General features: G+C 40.5%; 1 protein-coding gene across 3 annotated transcripts in view; it reads right to left on the bottom strand.

Moving 5' to 3' along the window:
• The window catches only part of GPCPD1 (glycerophosphocholine phosphodiesterase 1), a 63003-nt gene extending 50388 nt beyond the window's left edge, over positions 1–12615 (bottom strand). Inside the window, exons 1-3 of one of the 3 annotated variants that reach the window (XM_067707539.1) lie at positions 12455–12615; positions 6789–6865; positions 3485–3581 (exon numbers count right to left, since the gene is read on the bottom strand). In XM_067707539.1, the coding sequence (XP_067563640.1) occupies positions 3485–3581; positions 6789–6837 (146 nt within the window). In that variant the 5' untranslated portion in view covers positions 6838–6865; positions 12455–12615. Of the gene's footprint in view, positions 1–3484; positions 3582–6788; positions 6866–12266; positions 12287–12454 lie in introns of those variants that run through there. The other 2 variants (XM_067707540.1, XM_067707541.1) reach the window with 2 other exon arrangements.
• Positions 12616–12886: the final 271 nt, after the last annotated feature.

Below are 12886 nucleotides of genomic sequence, written 5' to 3'. Positions count from 1 at the left end.
CAACTAAAGAAAGCCTGCATGCAGCAACGAAAACCTAATACAGCCAAACAAACAAAAAAAATCTCACGCCACATCTAGACCTATTGAATTTGAAACTCTGGGGGAGGGCCCAAGCACTCTGTAATTTAACAAGTGTCCAGGTGACTCTGATGATGAACACAAGTTTGAGAGCTCATGTCATAGACCATTACCCAAACATTAATTCAGCATGAATAGTTCAGTGACTAAATGGCAGCTCCAAATATTCTTCCATGATACCAGATGGCTAGCACTGCTCCCCACCTGGCTCTGCCAAGACAGACTTAGGGCATTATCCTCACTCTTACTCAATTCTGGTTTCTAACAAAATATCCACAACCAGCTGTCACCCCTGGTCCTAGCTTCAACAATCAGATTAACCTGGTAATAATAAAATACATATGCCCTGGCTCCACCCTGGGAAACTCTGGTTTCATAGGTCTGGGGTGGAGCTTTGTCTTGTGGAGTTTGATAAACTGGACATATGTGATTGGTTGAGAAACACTGCTGCACAACAAGGACAGCCTAAATGCTCGGAACATGTGCCCTTCTACTTCTCCCTGATAAGCCTCAGAATCCTTTTCAACACAGGGCTCCAGGCAGATTCTACCAACTCTGAGATGAAATTTATTTCCCATCTCTGCTACCCAAAAAGAAAAAGGCAAATTTCCAGTATTATTTCACCCATAAAACCAGCCAGAGTATGTGAAACTAGCCCCAGATGTGCACAGTAGAATTAGTGGGAAGCTTTAAAAATGTGCTGGGGCCCCTCTCTCGTGCACTATTTATCAATCTTACAGGAGCAGGGTCTCAGCATTTTTTTAAAAGCCCCCTTTTAAAGTGCTTTAAACCAGTTAAAGTGCTTTTTAAATCATTTTTTAAAGTGATTCCAATGTGCTCCCCTGGTTAAGAACCACCAAATGAAAAGATCAGATGGTGAGAGCAATAAAATGAGTCTTTTTACTTTACTTCCCTAAGCAAATATAGCAAAGTTATAAATGAACCAGAGGGACTTCCCTGGTGGAACAGTGGTTAAGAATCTGCCTGCCAATGCAGGGGACACGGGTTCGATCCCTGGTCCGGGAAGATCCCACGTGCCACGGAGCAACTAAGCCTGTGCGCCACAATTACTGAGCCTGTGCTCTAGAGCCCGTGAGCCACAACTGCTGAGCCCATGGGCCTACAGCCCACCCTCCACAACAAGAGAAGCCACCGCACCACAACAAAGAGTAGCCCCGGCTCAGCGCAACTAGAGAGAAAGCCCGAGTGTAGCAACAAAGACCCAACACAGTCATGAATGAATGAATGAATGAATAAATAAATAAAATTACTTAAAAAAAAATGTACCAGAACTGTTCAGTGACATCAAGAATGAACGTAACCTGATGAAACTGAAGAAAAACCAGGAAAGAGGGGCAGTGAGAAGGTTTAGTGCACCTGTCTAATTTTGAATTGCCCTAATATCCTCCCCACAAAAATACCATGAAATCTCCAAGAAGGGCAAATAAAATCATAAGTGACCCACATTTTCTGCATTATTAGGAAATAACACCACAACCTTCAAATTGTTTGTAAGAAAAAAATTCCAACAGAGCTCTTGTCACCACAAACCTGTAGGTACAGAGAGACTTAAGAGACTGAAAAGGAGGAACAGAGGACTTAAATGCAGAGTACACTGAAATCCCAAAGAAACACAGTTCTAAAACACAAGACTGGGGAATTTCCTGGTGGTCCAGTGGTTAGGACTCTGAGTTTTCACTGCAGCGGGAAGGGTTCAATCCCTGGTCCGGGAACTAAGATCCAGCATGCTGTCAAAAACAAACCAACCAACCAAAAACCCCCAAGAGACTGTTGTTTACAGGCAAACAGATTTGTTTACTTTTGTATCATCTTGTATCAACTACTTATATCAACTGTGTCATCTACTTCCTTTCTCTTTGTGAAGCACTGTTTATCTGCCATATATGAATCAATTATACTTCATTGTACAGCGATGTCAAAATGGCTGCTTCCTTAAAATTAAGAAGTTAACTGTTCTCATTCTGTTCACATCACTTTGACCAGGTTGGCTAGAATGGACTTAAGACAGGTAACAGGGCAGCTCAAGAGTTCAGAGCAGAGGTAAACAAGTTTAGAAAGACATGAGGTTTCACTTCAGACATGAGTGACTAATCCACAAATCAAGGAAAAAATAGGCACTAGAAGAGAATAAACATCTCGTTTTTCTGTGATCCCAATATCATTTGTCAACAGAACTTAACTTATAAAAACAGAAGAGAATTGGCTGAGAAAATGTGTCACACTAATGACAAATAGAGAAACAGGTATTCTATGTATGCTTTTTGTTTTCTTTTCCTGAGCTTACATTATGGTATTGTTTTACTTTCCTTGTTACTTCCCTCTGCTTTGCCATCAGTGCTCCTCAAACTGTCTGCTGTGAAGGACCAGTTTCTGTTTACTTGTGTTACTCTACTTGTCCCATGACCAATACTTCTGGTCTATGATGTACCCAGTTCGATGAGATAAGTCCATGACATGCATGGGTATCCCAGCAATGTCAAACTGTCATAAACATTTCTAAATGCTTGCTCTCAATCTTTGTATTTCTCACATCGTGCACTGATAAAAAAATGTTTTTTGTCTAGCACTGAGTCCACAGGCCACATTTTTAGTAGCACTGCTTAACAATCATCTAATCTGATGTTTCTCCCTGGGGGCACTGCATGTATTTGTATACTATTTAGAATCTCCTCATCTTTCCTTTACCCCCACGCATACATCCTGACAATCCATAACACTTCAAAATATCCATACAGAGAAGGACCACCTTTGTTGACAACACTGATTCTATCCTAACCCCTTTACCATGCAGATAAAGGAACCAAGGCTTAGAGATGTGAGATCTGCCCAAGATCACAGCTAACTGCGGAACTGAAACTGGCACCCAGATCCTCCTTTCCCCACTCCAATGCACCAACACACCCATGCTAAGTTTAGTGCTGTATTTAATGTCAGTAGTAAACTTATTTCATTACATTAGCTAAAATTTCTAAGGATGTGTTCCACCCTCTGCTACTTTTAAAAGAATATATGTCTCAAGAAAATTATTTCATAAGCTAAAGCAAAAATTAGATCTTTTATCAAGAAGAGTACTGAGAAGCAAAAAAATGCCTTAATTTTTTTAAAATAAGAAATAACAATATAAGCCTGTTTAGAAATATGGTATTAAGCATCAAAAGAACCAGCCAACAGCCAAGAGTTGAAAATGACTTTTTGCGAGGTGGAAATTGAGAAACAGAGGAACTTGTTTTTTCACAGCAAACTCTGTAAAATGACTTCACTCTTTATACATATGTGATAAGTTTGATAAAAATTAAAAGAAAAATACACCAAGGTATCTTAGAAACCCCCAAGTTTATAATCTGAATGTCACAATTATTCAGTATTATGACATGCCCATGCTTACCTTTCACCTGTCTCGTTCTCTGGAAGAAGAGCCACAGCATTTTGAGGATTCCAGTTTCCCAAAGCATCAGAGCTTCCACATATTGCAAAAACCTCTCCTAAAGAAACATAATGAGTTATAGTGGGTTAAGTAGGAACATCTCATTTTAGTTTTAGGAAACTGCACTAATTTAATGGGATGCAGAGTCCCTTTCAGTGGAGATGGAAGAGCTTCAGTGGAGAAATGGGTTTGGACCCAGGTGCCACTCACACTAGCACCTACGTTATTAACCTGACCCACCTCTATAGAACCAAAGGCAGAGAAAAGGAAGAATGTACAGGGACAGACTTTTCTTCATTTTTCAACTACTTACTGAGCCAATAATGAGTACCAAGACAAAGTGATCAAATGGCAGTCCTTGCCTTCAAGGCAGCTTCCAATTTAAAGGAGCATATAAGTATCCTACAGAACCAGTACCTGATATTTTCCAGGAACTCAAACAGTAGCTACCAAGAAGCTAAAGATCAAGAAAATTATCAATGGGATATGAGCAATGTAACAACAACAAACAAAGAAAAAAAAGTCCCCAGAACAAAGACTAGTGAAAAACTAGACAAAAATCTCGTATTCCTTACTAAAATAAAGACTATCACACTTCATCTGAACACTTGTCATCAACACACAAACCAACATATAGTCATCACCTATATTTGCTAAATTCCATATATTTAGCAAAAGTCTACAACTTCTTGAATATAAGTATGCAGATATCTTTAACTTATATATCAACACATTCTGAATTACTATAATTAAAATCCATAAAGAAAAAAACAAGGAACTGAGCCCAAGTGAACAAACTTCAGGACAAACTCCTCCACACTCTGAGAGTAGCTTGGTTTCCAAGCTCTGGGCACTACTATAGTAAGACTAGAGTTCTAATTGGCTTTAGCCACCTGCATGGCATTTTATATGCTTGGACTGTCTAAAACCTAACTAAAATCCCAAATGTGGTAGTCATTCAGGAGTTTTCAGGGTTCTAAACACATGTCTGTAAAAGCATAAGGTGGTTATGTATAAAGATTTCATGTTAAAATACTCACCAATCCTTTAAAGTAACCAGATTTTTTTTGCAATTAACTTAGGTTATCACTACCTCTTCGCATTAAAAAAAAAAAAAAAGATAAACACTTGCTAAATACAAGGCACAAATATTTATTCTCAAGATCATATATGTTGCTCTGCATATGTACAGCATATGCAGTGGCTCCTAGCTCAAAATACAGATTACCATCAAATCACTGATTCAGGCCGGTTATACTTCCTTTGTAAAGGAGAGTCTCATTAACCTTCCTCATGGAGTCAGTTATTTCTTATCCCCATACAAAACAGCAGCTACTCTCTGCTCTGGAAAGAACATGTATCCCACATGGAAAAAGTGAAACTTGGACAATCTGTGGTTACTTTCCTTCTATATAAGTGCTCCTGCATTTTACCAATTCCCTCCTGCAATGTTACTCTGTCTTTCTGCTGATTGCCTTTGAATATGGTTTCTATGAGGAAAAACGGGAAACTTTTTACCAGAACAGACCTATTTCTTTAATTGGATTTCATTTATTGAAGATTATAAAGACCTGAATGCTAACTAAAGGAATCTGCAAACAGCACCCCCACATATTCTTTTTACTTGTTCCCTCTTACTTCACTTCTCTCTGCAGTCTTTCCACTTTCAGCAGAGAACACTTCCTCCTTGCTTTGGGGAGGAAATCAAGGTGACATGAGATCTGGGGGGGAGGTGAAAATCCACCCCAACATCCCCTCCCTGTCCCTCTACCTCCCTTCCTTCCCACCTACATTCACATCTGCCACTAGTCCTTGAGAAGGAGTTCCACCATGTCAAGCTGACCCTTCTGTGGCTAATTCTGTGGTCACCACATTTGCCTGATGTGGCCAGCTCCTTCTAGCTTAAACTGCCTATGCACAAAAGTATGATATAGGTCTGCAGTCTTCTCTCCACAGAAGAGGTTACACACAGGACAAGAGGTGAGTACTAGACATAAGGGAGCAACCCCATCAACTGACTAGCAATCTTCAATCTGCAGAATCTTGCCTAGAGGTGGAGCTGTACAAAATCATCTTGGCTAAGAATCTGAACTTGGACAAACACACACCGTCAGGTGCTGTGATGGATGCTGTATCAAAGATGCCTGACATACAGAATTAATCATTCATTCATTGTTCGAACACATACTTACCCCTGCTCTGAGCCAGGCACTGTGCTAGGTACAGGAATTCAGCATGAATAAGATAAAGTCACATTTTTTTTCATAGAGCTTACAATCTGTCCACAAGAAAAATTACTCATATGACTCCATAAAACTCATAAGAGGTACTACAAAAAAGAACCTTGAATTTCACAGGGACCTTAACCTAGTTGAATACGGGAAGCTGGGATAAGGAGAGTTAGGGGGGTGGCGGGTGGGGGCACAGATCTAAACAAAGGAAACAATCTGAGAAAGCCCCAAAGGAGGAAAGGAATGCAAAAGATTTGAGGAACTGGCCAGCATAGCCAGAGTGTATTAAACAAGGAATTTTTAACCCAGGCGTGATACTGTTTGTTTTTTTTGTTTGTTTGTTTTTTGGGCCGCACTGTGCGGCACGTGGGATCTTCGTTCCCCAACCAGGGATCGAACCCGTGTCCCCTGCAGCAGAAGGGAGGAGTCTTAACCAGGTAAGTAGCAAGGTGTGATACTGTTTTGACATGTTACCTTACACTAAAATTATTTCACACTGCTTCAGTAGACAGTTAAAAAATACAATAAAGCTTAAAAAAATAGATGTACAAGTAAGGAACAAATTTACCTTCACCAAATATTTCACCAACTCCTCAACACTAGAAAAATTTCCTTCATTTTCATGACTTAAAAATCATAGCTCAGAGAATTCCCTGGCGGTCCAGTGGTTAGGACTCCACGCTCGCACTGCCGAGGGCCCAGGTTCAATCCCTAGTCTGGGAACTAAGATACCACAAGCTGCGGAGTACAGCCAAAAAACAAACAAACAAACAAATTACGGTTCAATTATCTGTCCTGTTCAAAATTCACAGCTTTCCTGGAAAACATGAGACTAAGACACTTACTATTTGGGAAGTTTTTTTTCTTGAATTTGTTATGCTCCGAGCACATTTCTGTTATCAGGCATGTCCTAAAGATACTTTCATCTAATAATTAGGCTCACTCTAGTAACAACTCTATATTTAAGGTAATCCAGATAAGAAAAACACTCATTTATTTTTTTTTAAATGTTTAAAAGTAAAGTTTTACAATACCTGGTAAAAGAGCTCCTCTTATTTCAAAGGTAACCTGAGAAGGTGTCATTCTGATGGATTTATTTTAGGACGTTGTGCTAGAAAGAAAAAGATGTCATTTATAGTACATGAATATCAGCTCTAGATAGCTACCACCAAGAAACAAGTTAAAACACACAAAAACAAAAATGAATCTCAACTGTGAGCAAAAGATTTCAGATACCTTATATATAGAATTATTTAGGAAGCATCTAGCAAGTTTTAGGACCTAGTGTTACAAACCTATTCTGTAAGAATGTATGGACCAGAAAAATCTGCAAAACAAGTGTGTCCAAACTTTTTTTAAGAATTCAAGATTATCTTGTCATATACCTTCTCCTCTAATAAGCAGCTGTTCTGAACTCAACCTATCTTTCCTGACCAGGCTCATGTTTATAGTGTAGGGAAACACACACAACCAACAACTAGAGACAAAAAAACTTGGCTCAAGAGAGCATTTCTACTTTAATTAAGAAGGTTCCAATTTTAATAACAAGAAAACAACCAAAGAACTTAAGTACCACCCACTGAAACAAACTAGTTAAGTTCTGAAACAAGTTTGAGAACCTGCTTCTAAGTGACCTAACAAATGGCTTAAAAAATACAATAACAAAAACCCCTTCCCCCTCACAAATCACTCTTTTCAAGTTTCTCTTTATTAACCACAGGCCCATCATTACTGTAGTTCTGCAGACGTGAATTTAGAGTCTCAACTCTGCAATCTATTGGGTTGGCCAAAAAGTTCGTTCGTTTTAAGTAGACATTTTTTTAATATATTTATTTTTGGCTGCATTGGGTCTTCATTGCTGCGGGCGAGCTTTCTCTAGTTGCTGGGAGCGGGGGCTACTCTTCGCTGCAGTGTGCAGGCTTCTCACTGTGGTGGCTTCTCTTGTTGCGAAGCACGGGCTCTAGGCGTGCGGGTTTCAGTAGTTGTGGCTCAGAGGCTCTAGAGCGCAGGCTCAGTAGTTGTAGCACACAGGCTTAGTTGCTCTGCGGCATGTAGGATCTTCCCGGACCAGGGCTCGAACCCATGTCCCCCGCATTGGCAGGCGGATTCTTAACCACTGCGCCAGCAGGAAGTCTGCCATTTTTCATTTTCACCAAGAACTTTATTGAACAACATATTCATTAACCGAATGAATTTTTGGCCAAGTCAACATTACCAAATCCTGTAGATTTTAATTGATCTTATATACATGCCTTTCTTTCTAAGTTTAAACTTCATTAAAAACCCTAAGTCTCCTACTTATATTTTGGCTTCTCGATCGCTTCCCAACAATACATTTTATGTCAATTAGAATATCCCTCACATCCCTGGCTTGGAATCACTTCCATTACTTATAGAAATCTAAATCCCGAAGTCTTTGATGTCCTTTATTCCTTATCCACATTTTCTCTCCAGCTTACTTTTCATTTCTTCACCGTTTTTCCCAGCCTAACCAACCTATTCACCTTATTATCCCTTAATTTAAGTACTTAAGAAAAGACTGGAAATTTAAAATTGTTTTTAGTTTTATTTATTTATTTTTGGCCACAGCACGCGGGAACTTAGTTCTCCGACCAGGGATGGAACCCCATGCCCCCTGCAGTGGAAGCACGGAGTCCTAACCACTAGACCACCAGGGAAGTCCCAAGATAGGAAATTTTTTAAAAAAATTAATGTACATCAATTCTCATGCAGTTTATAGAATTTAAATATAGAAAGAATACATACTCCACACAAGGTCACATCATATTGTACATAACTACTCCAACACCTCCAAAAAAACTTTCATACCCCCAATCCATCAATGTTCCTAAAATAATTCCAATGATGTCTTTACATCATTTCCTTTAATTTACCAACTGAAATTGCTTATCTTCATTTACACATTATTTTATTCAAAAAAAATCCTCAAGTACCTTTCCTAGCTATTCTTTCTTCCATTTTCGCTATGTTCCCCTCCCTGTGAACACATGCACAACTCTGCAATGGTCATTTAATGAACACTAATACCCACAGTTAACCACGCTTCCAAGTCAAGGCAGATAGATCGATAGCAGCAGTTGCCACTGGAGGCAATTTTGTCCTCTAAAGGACATTTGGCAATGTCAGGAGACATTTTTGGTTGCCACAACTGTGGGTGATGCTCCTGGCATCTAGTGGGTAGAAGCCAGGAGTGATGCTCAACACCGTACAATGCACAGAACAGCTCTCCACAAATAATTGTCCAGCTCCAAATATCAAGAGGGCTGAGGATGAGGAATCTCTAATATCTAACCACAGGGGGGCTGCAACGAGGATCATAGTTTATAGCCAATGTTAGCTATAAACTATGCATCATCCCACCTACATCAATTACAAAGTGTAAATACAGTATATATACTAAGCAAGAACACCAGTCAATGTGGTTTCATGTCACTTGGCTAAAGAATTCCGTATCTGGCGACTCTACCATTTCAGTTAGAAAACCCAAGATTCCACACTGGAGGAAAAAACACCTGTCCTTGATACCTTAATCTACTTTCTGTGTCTAAGAGTAAACATGATCTATTTAAAGCATATACATCCAGTTGTAGCATGGCCAAAGAATGTTCCAAATCTAAAATTAGCTCTAGATTGTTACCTCACCTTTTACCTATTTAACCCAAATATCTTAATAGTTGTCTTTTAATATGACATCTGATATGAATCTGAGCATAACCCTAAGATAATAAGACTATTTCCTTTCCTAATAAATAAAATGATTCATTGAAGCACTGCAATCTTACATTTATCTATATCTTACATTTAATTTATCTGTATCAATCATATCAAGAAGAAACCTTAAGGCTAGCAAAAGCTTGGTTTTTTAAGTTACTGAATTAATTTTGAGACATAGCAAAAAGCCCTATCATCCAGCAAATTGCTTAATAAACCACCACCATCTCAACATATAACCTGTACTTTCACCCAGTGTTTACTGCCACAGTTACTAAGAACAATCTCATCTACATAATTAAAAGCTGGTGTTCAGTTATTTGTTGATCAATTTTAAGTAACTATTTTAACCAATTTTAGGGAAATCAGATGTAATTATTCCTATGTATTAAAATCAACACCTAGTACAAAATTATCTCTAAATTTCTACTGTGTTAAATGTGAAACATGTAAATTTAATGAAAAGGAAATCAACTGATTAAAATTGAGCTTCTCATTCTTAAGGTTGCTTGTAAAAGTGGCTATAGTAACTTGACTGGAACCAGCTGCAGTATCGAGTATTTACTACACCAAAGCTACATACACAAGCACAAAATTACCGCCCCCCCCCAACCTCCCCAGTCGTCAACAAAGCATCATCTCCAACTTGGATTGCCTTAAGTCATATAATCTGGTTAATTTCCATTCCCCCCATTGCCCAAATTTAATACCGTACCAAATAAGAGCCTGCAGAGCTGCTCCTACAGCAGTTTACTTGATCGTGGACAGAGGCCAAAATTCTGGTGCAGAATTGAAGCGTACAATTTTGGCACCCTGCTACCACCAAAGTAAAATACTGTTCTGTTGTGGAACGAAAAATTTATACAACCAACACTTCCTCTTCTTCCAAACAAGCAAAGAAAATCTCAACTTGGACAGGGGAGGTCTTCTAGATATACATACAACAAGAATAAGATGAAAAATGCTAGTCATTTTTACATACATGAGCTGACTGCATATGTAATTTAACCAATTCACCTATAACCTCACGTACAGACTTTCTGAGATAGGTTTTTGGTTTGGTCTGGTTCTTAAACATAACCTCCACTTTGTGCTTTTTGAAGATAAGCATTAAACAGCATTCTCATCTGGGACTTTGAATAGCATTTTACACTACTTTAACTTTTTTAAGGACTCACATAATTTGCAAAATGACATTGTAATTTACATTTAAAAAATATTTCAGAGTTTACACTACCTGAAATAAGTTTTACTCGATTCTTTTTGTCAAGTAAACTATCCCAACACATTCCTTTACTGGTTTGCCAGCTTGGGGAACAAAAGGGAGATTTAAGCAAACAAAGGTACAGGAACATTTACTTTAGAGCTAAACTGAAGTCACAGATATTTTCAGCTAAAATGTGTTTTTTTCTAGCCAAAAAAATTCCACTGTTTTCCTTCAAATACTTTTTCAAAGAAAAAAGCTGTTTCCAATTCTCCTTGCTCTTTCCTAGGCTCCAACAGCCTGACTGACTATAGGAAAACAATATATGAAATGCCTGTATTTTCCTGAGTTAATTCCTGCTCATCCTGTTGGAGGATCATTATGACCCCACTATTCCGACCCCAGTATATTTTGAGCCAGTATTTTAATCAAATGTACACAGACATGAATGGATTTTTATTAAGAAAGCAGTTCTGGAGATTTCATTAAGCCGGTTAATTCTTTAATCACCTTTCTAAACAATGTCATAAAACTATTCCAAATTTTTTCCATTTCATCTTGATATTATTTTCATATGCATTTCGTTTATTTTTCCTGGTTAAGTTATACACAAAGATTTGATTCATCAACTTACTTTTTGTACATATCAAATTTTACTCACTCTGACACTGAGATTTCCTTTGTGGTCATTATTGGAGTCCAACTTTCCTAATCTTATTTTGTCTAGAATACTGGTTCTCCCTAATGAAGTTGAGAACCACTGAACCACCGTGTAGTTTTACCTGTTTGTTTTATCTTGTGTTATTTGTATCCAGAATGTTAGGAGTTGGAAAAAGGACTGATAATTTGTATTTATTTCTTAGCTAAGTCACAACTGTCAGAAACGTAGCAAGACACACAAGGGGGTAGGGGGGGGAGTAGTGGATAGGAACTGGGCAGAAATAGGAAGGGCTAAAGAAGAGTATGAAGAAAACATCAAGTCCAAACATCCTGCTTCGTTCTATCAGTTCCTCTATGTGTTACAGACTAGGCAGCTACCTCAATGGTGAAAGATTTCTCTACAATTCGTGGCTGAATTCACGCCTAATTTCCTTCTAACCGGGCAGTGGGATAAGAGGGGGCCGACGAAGCACCTAACTGATGAAGGCTTTCTCCCAGAAGTCATCAAGGCAATTTGAAGAGCTTTGGAAAAAGAAGAGCTTTATAAGAAGGGGAAACTGTCTTAAAATTGTATCAAGGGCACTGATGACTGTTCCTGGAACCTTTTCCTAAGAGACTAAGGCACTTCGGTTTCTTGGAATAACTGAATTATACAAGCACACCCTAGACTACTTGGTTAGGCAATTTCAGAAAATAAGCAGTTGTCAAAACACTATGAATTACTTATGGATAAAGCCAGAGAGTGGTGGTGAGCGAGACTTGTTTCTTTTAATACTCATGGTGGTCCTACGGTTTATGCATTCTCGTATATCGAAAACGCTGCAAAATTTTTGGAGGGGAACGAAGCACCAGCAGCCCAGCGGAATCGCGGCAGCAAAGAATAAATACAATAAACATGTGTCACCCACCGACTTACCGGGGCGAACGTCCAGGCCGCTGTTTCCCCGACGGGCAGAGCCCGCCCGGGCTGGGGAACCCTGCCCATGCCTCGCCCCCCGCTCCGCCCGCGTCCCCCAGCCGGGTCGCCCTGACAACTCAGCCGCCACGTGAGCGGCCACCACGGCCCTCGCACCGCGCGCCCGGCCCCCCGACCTCCCGCCTCACCTGCCGGGTCCGCGGGTCCGCGCCGCCACCGACGCCGCGCCCGAGAGGCAGTGCCGCGGGCCGAGGTGCCGGGCGCCCGCTGTCCGCGCCTCGCCAGCGCTCCCCCAGGCGGCCAACCGCGGCGCTCAGCGGCAGGAAGCGGCTCCGCTCAAACCGGTTTCAGCTGCTCCAGACCAAACCGCCAGGCCACTCCGCGGGGCGGGGCCGGAGAAGTGGCGGGGCGGGGACTGACGTCACGCCCGGCGCCGTTGGGCCAATGGGCGGCCGCGTGCGGGGGGCGGGCCCGCGCGTTCCTGGAAAGGGCCTGCGTCCGAGGCCGAGGGCGGCCGGGCCTCCCCGCGATACCCGGCGCTGGGTTTTTCTCTTGGCCGGGAGTCGTCGCAGAGACCTGGCCTGAGTTCATAGATGCCTACCTTGGTCCCCTAAGCCGTC

Source organism: Pseudorca crassidens, chromosome 15, assembly GCF_039906515.1.
Source record: "Pseudorca crassidens isolate mPseCra1 chromosome 15, mPseCra1.hap1, whole genome shotgun sequence".
NCBI lineage: Eukaryota > Metazoa > Chordata > Mammalia > Artiodactyla > Delphinidae > Pseudorca > Pseudorca crassidens.
The sequence above is the reverse complement of the archived record's forward strand: the minus strand, read 5'-3'. Positions and strand labels throughout refer to the sequence as shown.